This window comes from Myotis brandtii, unplaced genomic scaffold (genome assembly GCF_000412655.1).
Source record: "Myotis brandtii unplaced genomic scaffold, ASM41265v1 scaffold1496, whole genome shotgun sequence".
NCBI lineage: Eukaryota > Metazoa > Chordata > Mammalia > Chiroptera > Vespertilionidae > Myotis > Myotis brandtii.
Window position 1 is genome coordinate 92,512 of NW_005355398.1, and position 17,602 is coordinate 110,113.

General features: G+C 53.8%; 2 protein-coding genes across 2 annotated transcripts in view; both read left to right on the forward strand.

Moving 5' to 3' along the window:
* ZNF653 (zinc finger protein 653) overlaps positions 1–7,612 on the forward strand; it is a 23,429-nt gene extending 15,817 nt beyond the window's left edge. The window contains exon 10 of the mRNA XM_014535729.1: positions 7,602–7,612. The gene's annotated coding sequence lies outside the window, so the exon portion shown is untranslated. The remainder of the gene's footprint in view (positions 1–7,601) is intronic.
* ELAVL3 (ELAV like neuron-specific RNA binding protein 3) lies at positions 6,691–17,062 on the forward strand. Its single transcript, XM_005861360.2, has 6 exons — positions 6,691–6,908; positions 7,156–7,259; positions 11,099–11,252; positions 11,412–11,637; positions 12,293–12,331; positions 13,825–17,062. The coding sequence occupies exons 1-6, from the start codon at positions 6,704–6,706 to the stop codon at positions 14,153–14,155; spliced, it is 1,059 nt and encodes a 352-aa protein (XP_005861422.1). The 5' UTR covers positions 6,691–6,703; the 3' UTR covers positions 14,156–17,062.
* Positions 17,063–17,602: the final 540 nt, after the last annotated feature.

A 17,602-nucleotide genomic window follows, 5' to 3' on the forward strand; every position in this document is an offset into this window, starting at 1 on the left:
CTCCCGGGGCGGGGCTGGCCAGTTCTCGCCCAACCCCGACTCCACCCCCGCCCCCGTGGAGCCACTGTGCTCCCGGTGCTGCCGCGCGTCCTTTGTCTGGTCCCAGCGCCCTGGCCTTCTTCCGCCCTTCCAGTCTCGGTTCTGTGTGTGCTGTGCATATGCGTGTGTATGTGCCTGGGCCTCTTTCAGTCCTGGCCAGCACAGTGGGTGGGGGGATGCTCAGCACTCCCCCCAGGACCCTGGGGCCCGCCCACCTGCCTCTGAAAAATAAGGCTGGAGAGGCCACACTTTCCTGCTGTGTGACCTCAAGCCAACGCCTTCCCCTCTCTGGGCCTCACACTGCTCATCCAAGTTCAGGAAAGTGAATGTGGCTTCTTGGGGACCCTCAGAACCCCTACATCCATTCTCCTCTGATCTGTTCCCTCTTTTGAAAAAGGGAAACATGCACAAAGAGGAGAGGGTGTGGTCAGAGGTCACTGGAGGGCCTTGGAGGCTCGGTTACTCCAATAGAGGGCACTCAGGCAGAGACCCGCCATAGGGACAGGCTGGCAGGAAGTGAGGGGATAAATTGAGACAGTGAGGGCCCTGCATGGAGAGAGAAAGGCCCAGAAGTGGGAGGCTCAGTTAGCACCACGTGGTGGCTCAGCCTCACCATGCATAGCCACTCAATGCCCTATTGTCACCGGTATCCAAGCATCTGTCACTGTGACTGGGGCCCTGGGGTGCAGCTGGGGCCAAGGGGGTCAGACACTGGAGAATCCACACAGCAACTGACCGCAGGTGTGTTCACTGCATAATATGTATGTCAGATATATGTGCAATGGTGCAAAAGAGTTGGAGAAAGATTGAGAGAGAGGGATGGGGAGACAGAGTTGTTCAGAGAGGAGAGGTGAACAGAGGGTGGGAAAGGAGAGAGAAAGAGATCCCCAGAGGAAGAGCTGGAGAGAGGAAGGTTCCATTGCTCCCAGTGGGCACCTGCCTCCCCATCCAAGGCCCCCCTCCCCTCTTTAAGCCCCCCTTCCTGACCTGGAACAGCCCTCCGAGGTCCCTGTGATCCCCATGTCATATCAGGCCATACATTTGCTGTGGACTGGAGCAGGGTGGGTGTGACCTCCACCAATCTGATCCCCATTAGCGGCTTAGCCGGCTCAGCCATGGAGGAAACGCAGGTGACACTGATCCCACTAAGCTCGGGCACAGACAGGAGGGAGATGTGGTGGTGGTGAGATTCACAGGCTGAGGCTCAAGATCCGAAGTAGAAATCACCCAATCACCTCTTTTTTTAAAAAAAAATATATTTTATTGATTTTTTACAGAGAGGAAGGGAGAGAGATAGAGAGTTAGAAACATCAATGAGAGAGAAACATCGATCAGCTGCCTCCTGCACACCTCCTACTGGGGATGTGCCCGCAACCCAGGTACATGCCCTTGACCGGAATCGAACCTGGGACCTTTCAGTCCGCAGGCCGACGCTCTATCCACTGAGCCAAATCGGTTTCGGCCCAATCACCTGTTTTTAAAATTGATTTTAGAGAGAGACATTAATGTGAGAGAGAAACATTGCCTCCTGCACGCACCCTGACTGGGGATCGAACCTGCAACCTGGGTATGTTCCCTGGCCAGGAGTCAAACCCGCCTCCTTTTGGAGTACAGGATGACACTCCAACCAACTGAGCCACACAGGCCAGGGCCCCAATCACCTCTTAATCCCCTCCAAGTTGAGTACAGCATTTGGGGTGGGGCAGAATCTGTAACCCAGTAGGCTTTGGGGTTATCTGATCAGGAGTCAAATCGTGACGGTATCACCACCACCTCCCGCAGTCACCCTGGGCAAGTCACAGGTCCTTCTGTCCCTTGTTTTTCCATCTGAGAAGTAGAGACAATGCCTCCTGCTTTCTGTGTGGTTGTGGGAAGTCAGTGAAAACTTTGCAATTGTTTAGTGTCAGACACATAGTAGGGCTTCCAAAGCTGGAACCTGGAATGTCCTGAAACAGGGCCGTGTACTGCTGAATGCTCATCCGGCTCCCATAGGCATTATCAACTGATTGCAGAACCCTGTCTCACTGAGCCAGGGCAGGAATTCAGAATCTGTCTCCAGACACGGGGACCTCCGTTCCTTTAGTGGAGGGACAGAGGTCCAGAGAGGCCATGTGAGTGTCAGAGGACACACAGTGAGGAGGGGGGGCAGCAGCTGGCACATTGGTGGCACCCAGTAAATATTTGTTGAATTGAATGAGTAGTAAACTCAGCCTACACAGCGGATTTATATGTAGTGATGCCCGGGGCGTGGCATAGAGTGGTGCTCAGCTTCACTTTACTGTTATTATCTTTACTATTATTGGCCTTTTCATTAGGAAAGTGGGCTCTGGAGTTCAAACCCTGGATTTGAATTCTTGGTCCATCATTTGCCTGCTGTCCAACCTCGGACAAATCCTATCCCTTCATTGACGCTGTTTCCTCATCTGTTAAATGAAGAAAGAGTCCCCTAACATTCAACATTGGGAGAATTGCATGGAAATTCTCACAAAGAATTTTGTCTGGCACATAACAGGCACTCAATACATGGCCATGTTATTCATAAAGTGTTAATGTTAGGAAGTGGGATGCAGGTCCATGGAGTGTGTGTCACTGTTTACTCCCGGTGCCTATGGCAGACATTGCTAATCACCCCAGTATGTGTTCCTGTTCAGCCCAAATGTGGCTTCAGAATAATCCTCCCAGCAGCCCCAGCAGCCAATCTCAGCCCCCTGGAGATGCAGGGGGCTCGATCCTCTGTGCCACCCTTTTTTAATAAGAATCAACGGGAAGGAAGGAGAGGCCCAAAGAAGAGCTAAGATGATCCCTGAGGACACACAGTTCCCTGGTGGCAGAGCCGCCCCACTGGATTGGCCACAATCATTAAAAACAGCTTTGAAGTCCAACTGGCGTGGCCCAGTGGTTGAGCATCGACCTATGAACCAGGAGGTTAGGGTTTGACTCCCGGTCAGGGCACATGCCTGGGTTGCCGGCTCAATCCCCAGTGTGGGACGTGCAGGAGGCAGCTGATCTATGACTCTCTCTCATCTGATGTTTCTGTCTCTCTTGCCCTCCATTCCTCTCTGAAATCAATAAAAATATATATTTTAAAAAAACAGCTCTGAAGTCTGACACAGGAAGTTTGAAATGGAGTCCCCCACTTAGATCACTCAACACCTCTGAGCTCAGCTTCCTTGCTTGTAAAATGGAGAATGTGTTGCTGTCTTTCAAACTTGTTGAGAGCCTGGCTCAGCAGTTGAGCGTTGACCCATGAACCAGGAGGTCACTGGTTTGATTCCAGGTCGGGGCACATACGGGGGCAGGGGTTGCAGGCTGGATCCCCAGTAGGGGGTGTGCAGGAGGCAGCCAATCGATGTTTCTTTTTTTAAAAATCTTTATTGTTGAAAGTATTACATACGACCCCCCCCCATTAACCCCTTCCAGCCCATCCCCGCACCCTGTCCAGGCTTTCACCACCTAATTGTCTGTGTCTATGGGATCGATGTTTCTCTGTCTCTATCCCTCTGCCTTCCTCTCTCTCTAAAAATCAATAAAGGGAAAAAGAACGGTTGAGAGAAATAAATGAAATGGTGCCTTGAAGTGCATGACACAGTGCTTAACACATGGTAGATGCTCAATGGAGCGGGACGATTATCAATAGCAGGATCATGAGGCATGGATGGCAGACATGGCTAACTGGCCCCAGAGTGCTTTCCAGCCGCACCCATGTGTAGCTTAGATCCTTCCCAAGCCGCTAGGACAGTCATTTGACGTTTTTGGCCAAGTGGAGCAGAGGCCCAGAAGCCGTAGTGGCATACCTGAGGAAGCAGCTGGGAAATGTTAGGGCAGCGCTAGGTTGGCAGTGGGATTTGGAAACACAGACTCTAGATCAGAAAAGCGCATGTGCAAACCCCGCCTCCCTGCTCCATCACTTATAGGCTGCATGGTCTTTGGTAATTTTCCAAACATCACTGATGCTCACTTTTTTTTTTTAGTATATTTTTATTGATTTCAGAGAGGAAGGGAGAGAGAAAAACATCAATGATGAGAGGGAATCATTGATTGGCTGCCTCCTGCACGCCCCCTACTGGGGATCGAGCCCGAAACCTGGGCATATGCCCTTGACCGGAATCAAACCCGGGACCCTTGAGTCCGCAGACCAACGCTCTATCCACTGAGCCAAACCGGCTAGGGCGTTGCTCAACTTTCTTTATCTGTTGTCTTAGCTCAGATCGCTATAAAAACATGGCATAAACTGTGTGGCTTAAACACAAACATTTATTTCTCCTAGTTCTGGAGGCTGGGTAGTCCAATTTCAAGGTGCCCGCGGATTCAGTTCCTGGTGAGAGCTCACCTGCTGGTTTGCAGACAGCTGTCTTGCTGTGGCCTCACATGGTGTAGAGAGAAGTCATCTCCTGTCCCTTTGTGTAGCACACAAATCCCATGCATGCGGGCTCCATCTTCATGACCTAATTACCTCTAAGGCCCCACCCCTAAATGTCACCTTGGGGGTTAGGGTTTCAACATGGAATGGGGGGGGGGGCGCACAGCATTTAATCCATAACATGTTAAGCAGAGGGAATAAAACCCTCCTCTTTTTAGGGCAGTTGTGAATAAGAAAAGAAAAACTGCCTGTAGAGGGCTTTGCTTTTTGCCTGGCATAGAGGGGATGCTATTTGGGAACAATTACAGTATTGTATTTTGGGTCAGGGATGACTGAGACCATGTGTACCTGCTGACTGAATTCATCTAGCAAGACCCTGCCAATCAATTTGAGTTTTCAGGGGAGGGCAACCTACCCACCAACCACGTCGTAAGAGAAGGCCTACGGAATGCTGGCCACTTTACCTTCCCATGCCCGTCACAGACAACACCCGTCAATCCAGCACTCTCTCCTTCTGGGCCCAGATGTGGCTTTAAAGTTCTTGATGTGGGCCTTAGATATAAAATAGATGTAGAATATATTTTAAAGTTGTTAAGAGAGTAGGTATTAAAAAGTCCTCATCACAAGAAAAAATTTGTAGCTATGGATGGTGATGGATGTTAACTGGACTTATTGTGGTGATCATGTTGCAATGTATACAAATATTAAGTCATTATGTTGTATGTCTGAAACTAGTATAATTTTATATGTCAGTTATATCTCAATTTAAAAAATAGATGTAGGAAAAGAACAGTAAAATTTAACATCCATTATATTTATTTAATTATTTTTTTAACATCCATTATATTTAAAAATATATATTGTTCGGATTCTAGGAATAAAATTAAACATTTATTTTTTTAAATTAAAGATCCTTAACCTGATAAAGGCCATTTACAAAAAAACTACAGCAAAGGTCATATTTAGCTGTCAAATGTTTAAAACATTTCCTTTAAAATCAGAAATAAAGAAGATACTATCACATTGTAACCCCTGCACTAAGACAAGAAAAATAAATAACAGAGATTGGAGATAAATAAAACTGTCATTGTTTGCGGGTGTTAAGTTTATACTTAAAAAAAAAAAAGCTTATCCCAGCTGGCATGGCTCAGTGTTTGAGCGTTGACCTATGAACTAGGAGGTCGTGGATTCCCAGTCAGGGCACATGCCCAGGTTGCAGGCTCCATCTCCAGTAGGGGGACCTGCAGGAGGCAGCCGATCAATGATACTCTCTCATCATTAATGTTTCTGTCTTTCTCCCTCTCCCTTCCTCTCTGAAATCAATATATATATATTTAAAGCTTAGTGGAAAAAACTGGAGGTGCCCTGGCTGGTGTGGCTCCGTGTCATTAGTGCACCGAAGGGTCCCTGGTTCCATTGCTGGTCAGGGTGCATGACGCAGGAGGCAGTGGATTAATGTTTGTCTCTCACATCGATGTTCTCTCTCCTCCCTCTCTCTCCCTCTCTCCCTCTTCCGTCCTCTCTTTAAAATTAATTTAAAAAAATTTTTTTTAAAAAAAGAGGGAAAACTGTGGGTGTAAATGCCTAGTAGGAAATTTATGCACAAAATGTCAACACATTTGGGATAGGAATTACCTTTGGTGGGAGAAGGAAAGTACACGGGCAGGGAGAAACTTGTGAGAAAGGGCTGCAAAGCTAATAAAAATGTTATATTTCTTATTCTGAAGACAAAGGTGTTCATTACAGGCCTAGCCAGTTTGGGTCAGTGGATAGAGCCTCGGCCTGCTGACCGAAGGGTCGGGGGTTTGATTCCGGTCAAGGCCATGTACCTCGGTTGCAGGCTTCTCGCCAGCCCAGGCCCCGGTCCGGGCGCATGCAGGAGGCAACCAATCGATGTGTTTCTCTCACATTGATATTTCACGCTGTCTTTCCCTCTCTCTTCCACTCTCTCTAAAAATCAATGGAAAAATATCCTCCAGTGAGGATTAAAAAAAAAAGTGTTCATTATATTATTCTGAAAAAACACAGGTTGGTTTTAGATAAACAGGGAAACATACATACAAAGAGCCATATATGGCATTCATATGTGGTATTTTTTCACAGTAAAATCATATGTTAAGTGCTTTGCTCAGTGCTCAGGGAGTGGAAGGGGTTATTAGAATAATGTGACGTCCTCTCCCCTGTTCAAGCCCATGCCAGACATGAGTGATCCATCACCGCAGGGCCCCTCCTCACTCCCCTGGTCTCCTGGGGACTGGGCCGTGAGTGGGTGTGGCCTGTTGTCTCCAGCAGATACTCGGGGCCATGGAGTCTCAGGTGGCAGGGGGCCCGGCCGGCCCGGCCCTGCCCAATGGGCCACTCCTTGGTACAAACGGAGCCACTGATGACAGCAAAACCAACCTCATCGTCAACTACCTGCCCCAGAACATGACCCAGGATGAGTTCAAGAGTCTCTTCGGCAGCATTGGTGACATTGAGTCCTGCAAGTTGGTTCGGGACAAGATCACAGGTGTGGCTGCTGGCAGGTGGGGAGGTGGACGGGGGAGGTGGTAGCCTCGAGGACAGGTGTGATGGGGCCAGTGGTGCTCTGGAGGTTTCTGAGGTGTGGCTAGGAGCCAGGTGTGACCCCAGGTGGGGTGTCTTGGGGACAATAAGGGCAGGTGGACGAGGAGGGGGTGGTCAGCCTCTCACACCTGGGTCAGGGAGGATCCTGGCAGGTCCAGGGAGGTAGGTCATCGACCTGGTCCTGCACACAGGGCAGAGCCTCGGCTACGGGTTTGTGAACTACTCTGACCCCAACGACGCAGACAAAGCCATCAACACCCTCAACGGCCTCAAACTACAGACAAAGACCATCAAGGTGGGTGCCCTGTTCCCCTTGCTGCCTGTCCCCCTATCCCGTTAGTGCCCATCCCGACTGTCCCCATGTCCCCTTTTCACTGCCCACCAGGACCACCCCGTCACTGCCATCCATCCATCCTCCCCCGCTCATCCCCCGGAGGGGTTTAATCTCCCCGAAGGCTTTCTGGTTAGCCAGCCCGGGGCCCAATGCCTTTGCCTCTCTGAACCTCAGTCTCCTCGCGTGTCAATGGGGAGAATATTAGCCCCCACATTCTGTGGGGGTTCACGGAGGTGCCCTCCAACTGGTACTAGGAGAGAGTGACAGGGGTCCAATGGGCAGCCCCCTCCCTGCCTTTGTTAGGGAAATGGGGGAAGGGTGGGGATCCATCTGCCATCTGGAGCCTAATTAGGGTCTGGGAGGGCGGGATTAGGGGCGGGCCACTCCCCCACCTTTGTGCAATGCCCCTCCCCCCACGACCTCCCCTCTCAGCAGCTGCAGCTGGGACCCTGGGAGCCCAGGTTCCCTGGGGGGGTTGCCATGGAAACTCCTCTCTCTAGGTTGCCTGGAGTGTCTGGGCTCCACCCCACAAATCTGCTCCTGAACCCTGGGGGAAGGCGGGCCGGTGGGGCACCCATCTGGCCCCCAGTTCGCCATGGGAACAGAGGTGTGGGAATCTCTTCCTCTCCCTGGGGTGGGGCAAGGTCGTGACCTAAGGGCTCTCTCTCTGCCAACTAGACCCCGAAGCCCCCAAGCATGAGGGTGGACTCTATAATGAGCTGTAAGACCCTGTGTGTGTGTGACCCTCTGTGAGACGGTGTTTGTTGGACACCGTGGCGATGTGAGTGGCTGTTGTCACATAGGTCCAGCTATTGTAGACTTCGGGTGTGTTACTGCATCTGTGGGACGTTTTCTATTTGACAGGCACTTTGTCACACACTGCCACTCGGCTGTGACCTGGTGGGGCCTCATGGGTGTGTCTGGCTGTGATGGAGTGTTTGTATGTCACAGTGAAGTGTGGTTATGGCTACCGGTGCCCCACTCGGGGTGGAACATGTGTGATGTTGTAGGCTTGTGCGGTGGTATGACAGGCGTGTGCAACTCTTACTATCCTTATCCAAGATCCTCAGCGTTGCCATGAAGGTGGCCGAGGCCTTGTGTTACCCTCTGCCTGTGCATTGGCTAGCACACTGGCCGTGTGTGTGTGTGTGTGTGTGTGTGTGTGTGTGTGTGTTTGTGTTTCTGTCTGACTGTCTGTCTGCCAGAATGGCTGTGTTGTATGGTCAGCCTATGTGTTCCAGCAGATTCTGCCCAAAATAATTCCAGCCCCCCACTGTGTGCCAGGCACCGTCCTAGTGGGGGGGGGGGGACCCAGGTTAGCTCACATGATGGAAGGACCTACTCTGTTCCTCAGATGACACCTAACCAGGAGCTCAGATCCCTCTTCTGGTCAACCCAACTTCAACCCATCAACAAGTCCTCAACCCGTCCTCACCCCTCAAAGTTCACAGACCTGTGGTGGGGGGAGTAAAAATTGTAAAATACATGGCGTGATTTTTAGTTATCATTACAGAAATAATAGCAGCGGATGTGTTTTCCTTTTTTTTTTTTTTTTTTTTTTAAAGATTTTTGATTGACTTTTTTGGGAGAGAGAGAGAAACAGTGATGCAAGAGTGGAACATTGATCGGCTGCCTCCTGCACGCCCCCAACTGGGGATCGAGCCTTGCAACCATTAGGTGCACGGGATGACACCCAACCAACGGAGCCACACTGGCCAGGGCTGATGTGTTTGTTTTCTGTAGTTGTGGGTTTTTTCTGGAGAACCCCAGGTGTACAATTAATTAGAATGTCCCCGCACCACCCCATGAGCACCCTCACCCTGATCCACCCTCAGCCCAATTTATTCATTTTGTTAGTTTTTAAATTAGCCGTTTCTAACGAAGTAGCATGCCCTCACAACTCACAGCCCCAAACAAAAACCAGACCCTTGACAATGACCCCTATCTTCCCTGAGGTTATAGAAATAGAGAAATACAGATATCGGCAGAAATCAAGAGAGAGGAGTCAGGGCACTCCCTGCCCCCGCCAGCTATGGGTCACCCTGTAAGCACTGGGGGTGGGCCCTTCGGTCCACGTTCCCAGGACATTGATAGACACACAATGAGATGGGGTCACACAATCCTCGCTGCTCTATAAATGGACTTTTTCTTTCCTCCACTTCACAATACTCACCACTGTTTCAGGAAAATCAATATCCACGTCCCCCATTTTTTGAACAGCTGCAGAGAGTTTCATTGTTGGGCTGGACCCATTAGTGACACGAATCTAATGATCCTGCTCACATGTGTCTGATTCGCAAGGAGTTTGTACTAAAACGTGTCTAATGCCAAGAGAAGTGCTGTGAGAGAAAGTAACGTGGGTAGGACATTTCAACGGAGACCCAGAGAAGAAGAAAAAGGAAGAGAGTTCCAGGCAGAGGGAACAGCCCATGCAAAGGCCGCGAGGCAGGACCATGCCTGGTGTTTGGGGAACAGGATGAGGCCTGTGTGACTGGAACACAAGGGGGAAGCGGGTGGAGATGAGGCTGGCGGTGAGGCGGTAGATGGCCTTGTGGACCATGGGACGGACTTGAACTCGGAAGAACGAGGGAGCCATGGATGGTTCTGAGCAGAGGAGTGAGGTGACCTGGCTCAGATGGTCACGGTGCTCTCTGGCTGCTGTGTGGGGATCGGCCGTGAGAGGTGAGGCTGGGGGTGGGGACCAGGGCAGGAGACTACGTCCTGGTTGGGTTAGCAATGGTGGATACCGGTCCAAAGTGGGGAGATGCAAGTGGGAGGCAGGCCCTGCCGGGTGGCTCAGTTGGAGTGTCGTCCCATACACAAAAAGTGGCAGCTTGACCCCCGGTTGGGCTGCATGCAAAAGGCAACCAATCGATGTTTCACTCTTGTATGGATGTTTCTTCCTCTCTCTCTAAAATCAGTTTTTAAAAAAATCTATGTTTATTGATTTCAGAGAGGAAGAGAGAGATAGAAACATCAATGATGAGAGAATCATTGATCGCACGTCCCCTACTGGGGATGAGCCCTGACCGGAATCGAACCATGACCTCTTGGTTCCTAGGTCGTCACTCAACCACTGAGCCACATCAACCAGACTCTAAGGTCAATTGTTAAAAAGCATGTCCTCGGGTGAGGATTAAAAAAAAAAGTAGGAGGAGGAAGTATGCAGATTCTGGATCATGAGAAGTAACGTCAGCAGGACTGACGGTGGATCAGATGTGGGTGTAAGGTCAGAGAGGAGTCACGGACAACTGAGGCTGGGTCCTGAGCTGCCATTAGAGTCAGGAAAGTTGGGGGGAGTCGGGAGCCTGGAGGCAGGTGTCACAGGTGTAGAGAGGAGGGGCCAGATTTGTGCTGGGAACGGACATTTGCGAGTCGTCAGGTTTGAGGTGGTGGCTAAAGGCCTGGGTGACTCAGGGGCCCAGTGCAGTCGGGAAAACAAGGGTCAGTGTCCCAGGCTCACTTTCCAAGGGAGTGGGGGGCACTGTTGCTGACGGGGTGTCCAGCGTGAGGGCATGAGCTGGGATGCAAGAGCCCCTGGGGTCTTGAGGGAGACGGGACCCCAGGCGTGTGGCTCCTTTGACCTCAGGTGTCAAGTCCCCCCATCACTAAGCAGACAGGGCCATGGCCAGGCCTCCCCCCCAAGCCCCAGTGGCCACAACCACGGTGACTCCTCAAGAGATATTTGTTGAGTGAACAGTGAGGCGTTTCTGCGACTCGGTGGTGGTTCTGACGGGGCCTCTCTCCCCCTTTCTGCGAAATGGGTCTTCCCCTCACACCTGTCGCCTGACCCTCCCCAGGTGTCCTATGCCAGACCCAGCTCTGCATCCATCCGGGATGCCAACCTGTACGTCAGCGGGCTCCCCAAGACCATGAGCCAGAAGGAAATGGAGCAGCTCTTCTCCCAATACGGTCGGATCATCACTTCCCGGATCCTGGTGGACCAGGTCACAGGTCAGGCCGCCGGGGAGGGTGCACCTGGTGAGGGCGCTGGGTGGAGGCACCAAGGCGAGACCAAAACAGAGAAATGGGGAATGGCAGGGCGGGAATCGGGAGCAGGAGGGGCTCGCAGGGGAGGAGGCCGGGTCCTCGTGACACCCTGGCTCCCTGCAGGTGTGTCTCGGGGTGTGGGGTTCATCCGCTTTGACAAGAGGATTGAGGCCGAGGAGGCCATCAAAGGACTGAATGGGCAGAAGCCGCTGGGTGCAGCCGAGCCCATCACGGTCAAGTTTGCCAACAACCCAAGTCAGAAGACGGGGCAGGCCCTGCTCACGCACCTTTACCAGTCATCGGCCCGGCGCTATGCAGGCCCCCTGCACCATCAGACACAACGCTTTCGGTGAGCCCCACCCCCTATCACCCCCAGGCCTGCAGGGCGAGGGACACCAGCACAGGCCCACATGCTGGGGCCACTGAGGGCAGCAAAAGGGCAGCGTGGGGACCTGCAGGTGTGAGGCCAGGCCCTTCCATGCAGCAGGTGCTCAGCGAGCGCAGGTTTAGAATCACCTGGTCAGGTCCAGCTCTAGCTGCCCCCTCTGGCACGGGACTCCCACTGTCTGCCTCCGTTTCCTCATCACATTCCATGAGTGTGTACTGCGGGCCAGGCACACGCCTTTATCCTGCGCAGCAACCCCGTGAGAATGCAGCCTGTCTTGTCCCAGGCGATGGATGGGGGCCCTGAAGCTCAGAGAGGCATGGTCCCTGCCCAGCCCAGCCATTGTGGTGAAGGGATCAAACCTTCATGTCTGGGGACCTGAGCCCTACAGGGTGTGACGGGCGGTGGGAGAGGGAGGGTGAGGATGTGGCAGAGCAGGCAAGAGGCGGTGCCGGAGTGACCACGGTCCGTGCCAGGCGGTGTCCAGCCGGGCAGGCGGCGGGGGCAGGGCTGGCACTGTTGGCCTGCGGGGTGGGGGCAGGGAGGGCAGGCTGGCTGGCCTGCATCACAGCCGGGGACGCGCCTGGAGGCCACCGTGACCACCCCTTCTGCTCCACAGGCTGGACAACTTACTCAACATGGCCTACGGAGTCAAGAGGTAACAGTGCCCCCACCCCACTGCCCCCAGCCCCTCGCGGTCCCTTCTCGGACCCTTGCCCTGATGGACACCTCTCCACCTCCCCCCCAGGACTGCCAGCTTAGCCGTGTCTGCACTGTTGGGGAGTAGCGTGCCCATTAGGGGATGTGGGGGCTGTGGAGCCTAGCAAATGCCCACAGAGAGCTACTGTAGAATTTGGGCCCAGGGCCCTCTCCAGCCTAGTGAGGGGTGGGCAGTGCTGCCCAGGTCACAGCCACGGCTCCTGGTGCCCATGTCCAGCGGGAGTTCCACCTGCACTGTTGGTGGTCCTTGCTGAGGGTCACATCTGCCCCTTCTGCCCTGTGGTCCAGGAGGGCCCCCAAGGCCCCCATGACATTGACCACATCCCTGACCCTGCGAACGTCCTGAGTTTATTGCATCATGAGCTGCTGAGTGCACGCTGAGGACTGGCCCTGGCTGGCGGCTGGGTCCCCGGTGTGGCCCAGCCAGACTTGGTCCCCATGGAGATGAAATGATATTGAGCACAGTGCTTGGCACATAGTGAGCGCTCAATAAAGGTAGCTGCTCTGAAGATCATTGTTACTGTTATTAATTATCTCAGTCTAGTGGGAAAGGAGACAGGTGCACAGTGACCAGGGAGGTGGAGTGGGCAGACGGGGTGATGGGACCCAGAGGGGCCTCAGCCATCGGAGGCAATAGAGGGGAAGCCGAGTTCCTGGCAGCAGGAATGGCCTGGGCGAGGCCTGGGCGAGAGAGTGAGCGGTTAGTTCCAAAAGCTCAGATCGGATGGCTCAGGCTCCGGCCCCGCCCGGTCGAGTGGAGCCAGGTGCCCACTGTGTACGAGGCCCTGTTCTGGGCGGGGGCCCCACAGAAAACACAACCTTTTAGGGAAGAGGGAGCCGATAGCAAATACACAGTTTACCCAGGAAATGGCCGGAGCGGGACGGGGAGCAGGTGGCCTCCTTATGGCTCGGAGGAGGCTCCGAAGGAGGTGACGGTGTGCTTAGCCCCGAATAACAGGAGGCAGGCGCCTAAATGGCCACATCACACCTGGGCTCCCAGCGCTGCCCTTCTGGGCGGCCAGCAGGACACATGGGACAACATGGCAGGGTCAGGATGGGGTCAGAGAGGGAGCCAGGGCAGGAGCTGGGTGGGAAGATGTGGCCAGGGGTGTGGGGAAGTAGTCAGGGGCAACAGAGCCAAGGACCAAGTAGGACCAGAGGTCATGGGGTCAGGATTCGTTCAGGGCTCAGGGCAGGATCAGAGGTTAGGAGAAGGGACAGGTCAGGGTGAAGACTGGGGGACGGGGTTGAAGGTGGGATGACAGATGGAGGTCACAGCAGGGTCAGGACAATGCAGGGCTCACAAGAGTCCCAGGGTCAAGGCCCCATCAGAGGTCATGGCAGTAGCAGAGGTCACGGGTCGGGGGCATGCCGGGGGTCAGGGCAGAGCCCGCGTGACCCCCAAAGTAGTCCCCTGTCGCTCATCGCCAGGTTCTCGCCCATCGCCATCGACGGCATGAGCGGCCTGGCGGGCGTGGGCCTGTCGGGGGGTGCCACGGGCGCCGGCTGGTGCATCTTCGTGTACAACCTGTCTCCGGAGGCGGACGAGAGTGTGCTGTGGCAGCTGTTCGGGCCCTTCGGGGCGGTCACCAACGTCAAGGTCATCCGCGACTTCACCACCAACAAGTGTAAGGGCTTCGGCTTTGTCACCATGACCAACTACGACGAGGCGGCCATGGCCATCGCCAGCCTCAATGGCTACCGCCTGGGCGAGCGTGTGCTGCAGGTGTCCTTCAAGACCAGCAAACAGCACAAGGCCTGAGCCACCTCCGCCCTCCCCACCTCCCCGGGCAGCAGAGAGAGAGAGAGAGTTTGAGAGAGAGAGAGATTGAGAGAGAGAGAGAGTTTGAGAGAGAGAGAGAGAGAGGGAGAAGGGGCCCGAGAGAGACAGCGCAGGCAGACCACGGACGGCACGAGGCCCCACACCCCTGCGAAGCCACAGGGTGAGCACTCGGGCTGGGAGGGTCTGCAGGGAATGGGGGGGCCTGGGGTCCCCCACCCCGTCCTCCTGCCCCTACCCCAGGCTGGGCTGTTCACTCTCTCGTCTTGGTTTTGTTCATGGAGATGGTTTTTGTTTCTTTTTTCGGCTGAAAAGAAAGCAGAGATGTGCCCCCACCCAACCGCCAACCAGCTGCACAGGATGGTTTTGGGCGGGTGCTGGGTGCCCTCCAGGCCTCCCCACACTGAGGTGAGCCTGAGGGGGGGAGGAGACAGGTTTAAAAATCCCCAACAAAGCGAAACATGAGGGGTGTGGGCATCCTGGCCCCCTCGGTGCATTGTGAGGAGCAGGGTGAGGGGCTGGAGACAAACAAAACGGAAAAAAAAGGGGGGGGGGGGGGGAGGGGGAGAAAAACTCTATTTTTGTAAAAAGGGGAAAAAGACCTCGTGGAGAATTTTTACTGGGGATTCTTGAACTTGAAAAAAAAAACACAAAAAAAGACAAAAAAAAAAAGAAAATATTTTGACAGGTTATGTTTACCAACTGGGCAAAGACGGGAAGCAGGGCCTGGGGCCGGGGCCCAGGGGCCGCACAGAGACACTCGCCCCCCAGGAACACACAGCACTGACAGACGCGACAACCCTGACACACAGGAACTGGCCAAACAGACACGGAGACGCACACAGACTGGAGTGGGAGCCATGTGAATGTGGAGCGATCGGACACGGACATGGACAAACGTGTCACAGGCAGACGTGGACAGAGGTGACTGTGGACAGCGGACGTACAAATATGTCCACGCGCTCACGTGAAGACGTGAAAGTGGAGACATACATTTGGAGACACAAATCCAGACACCCAGTCTCAGACACAACACCCAGGAACACACAGACACGCCCACAGTTCCCTCGGACCCAGGCGCCCAGCCCTCCCGGCACCCAGCCCCGCTCGCCCTGCCCCAGGGTCTCTGCAGAGCTCTCTCCTGGCTCATCAGTGGTCCGTGCCGCCCGTGAACACAGGCGTGCACACAGCGTCCTGCATCCAGACACACGATACCTCGTTCACTTTTGGCATCATGGTGGGCTGGAGGCAGCACCCCCCAATACTTGAGGCCAAAGGACCCCTTGTCCCTGGGGCTGAGCCGTCTCTGGGGCTGAGCCTCCCCCCGGCCCAGGCCCTGGCCCGTGAGGCCAAGGGCGAGGCCAGGCCCTGAGCCTCCCCCGGCCCAGGGCCTCCCCGTCAGGCCCAGTGTGGACAGGCCCAGGGGCCCCGCCCCGCTTTTCCTCCCCATCCACTCGTCACCCCTTTTAGTTTGTTGGGGTTTTCCATCTTTCCGATGAGTGAGGGCGGTGGACACAGCTCCCATCCCAAGCCCCAGCCCTGGCTTCTGTCTGGACTTTCCATCCCCCTAGTTTTCATTCTTTGTAACGAAAAATTCCAACAGAAGCCCAAGGCGGGAGCCCCTGGGAGCCCCTGGGAGCCCCTGCAGCCCCCACCCCTCGCAGTGGGCCCAGTCAGAACTGAAAATTGCAAACCCCGATTTTAGATTCAGTTGACCTTTCTCCGGTGTCCTGCTTTGGTGTCTGGCCATGGCCCCATCTGACTGCCCAGCTCTCTCTCCCCACCCTCCCTGGTGTTTGTTATTAAACGTCTGTGGAGCTTCTGCTGCAAGGAACAAAAAGAAAAAATTTAAAAAGCAACAAAAAAATACAAAGAAGAGAAAAACAAAAAAAAAAAGAAGAAAAAAAAAAAACACTGAAGAGATTTAAAAAAAGAAAAAAAAAAAGACATAAACTGGCACCAGTTAACTTTCTTGTACTTTTTTGCCGAATTTAGCTTCTTGTAGTTTTAACTTATTGCTATGTTAACTATTTATTCTTGTTGCCCTGTAAGAACATTTGTGTATATTTCTGTTCCTTCATCCAGTTTGCAAGTTTAAAGGAACCACGATGTTCTCTTTGTTTCTTTAAGTTTTGCTGAGACGTGGTTATGCCTAATTTATTTATAAAGGGGAAGTGGAATCATTAAAGTAATAATTATTAATAACAGGAACGGTAGCCGGTGGCAGCGGTGGGGCGTGTGCGCTCTCCGGGGCGGCCCCCACCTGGCCAACGACGTCCGGTCTCAATGGGATTCTTTTTGCTCGTCTTGAGAATTTTTTCAGTCCTATTTAGCTGGTGAAAACCCTAGCTTGTTCTTGGTACACGAACCTATTTATTCTTGTGGTTTTAAGTCCTGATCTCCCTGCTCCCCTCCAGCAGGGCAGGCCCCCCGCGGGTCCCTCCCTCTCCCTCTGTTTCTTGGGGCTTTCTCCCCTCTGCCCTCCCTGCACGCAGGGACACGTGTGCACACGTGGGCAGCGTGCCGGGGGCATCCGTGAGCAATAAGGGCTGGGTTTGTCCCCCACCTGGGGGTGCTGGGTTCTGGAGAGGGCCCCTCCCCCCCCAACCCCCCCCCCCCACTGAGGCCTAGGCCCCTGCTACCCCCAGACTGGGAGTGCACTTCTTTTTCTAAAACACAGAACTCAGCCCAGCCAGCCAGCCCCTACCAGGAGGCCGGCCCAGGGGAAGGGCCTGGGGTCTTCCATGTCTCTGGGGGGCAGGGGCAGGGCCCTTGGGGAGGGGCTCAGCCCCGCAAGCCCTCCCTTCATCCTGTTATTTATTCGGAAGGTTTCACATCATGACAGTCCGTATGTTGGAGATGATAAAGAACTGCAAAAAAAAAAAAAAAGACAAAAAAACACTTTGCGTTGCATTTAGACTATTTATTACCGGATTACAGGCCTGGCCGCGGTAACAGACTTTTACATGGAATTGTTTAATTATTTGTACTTTTCATGCCAGAAAATAAAAGTTCAGAATCTTACAGCCTTGGCTGGGTGTCTGTGTGCCGGTGGGTGGGAGCGTTGTGTGCCGTTGGCCCTGGCTGGGTGCCTGGGTCTCATCTCAGCTCCTTGGCCGACCCACAGCAGACACTCCAGAGGGCGGGCGATGGCTCAGGGAGAAATGCGACGGACACGGCCCACGGTCCATCTGTCCCTTGGTGCCCGACTTTGCTGTCTGTGTGCATCTTGGGTTTGGTCATCTCACTCGTGGAGCCAGCCTGATGGGTCTGCAGATAGCTGTGGCCCCTGCCTTCTGCCCTGTGCCCACCCTTGGCCCAGCCAAGCAAAGGAGACACATATGGGTTGGGGAATCATTTATTGTTCAAGGTCACAGTCTATTCAGTCCCCACCAGCAGGGGAGGCAGACGCCATGGGCAGGGGCACGG

Coding starts and splice junctions, on each gene's coding strand:
- ELAVL3 (XM_005861360.2), top strand. CDS start 6,704: ATGGAGTCTCAGGTGGCAGGGGGCCCGGCCGGCCCGGCCCTGCCCAAT. Junction 11,253..11,411: donor CCTGGTGGACCAGGTCACAG/GTCAGGCCGCCG, acceptor GGCTCCCTGCAG/GTGTGTCTCGGGGTGTGGGG. Junction 12,332..13,824: donor ATGGCCTACGGAGTCAAGAG/GTAACAGTGCCC, acceptor GCTCATCGCCAG/GTTCTCGCCCATCGCCATCG.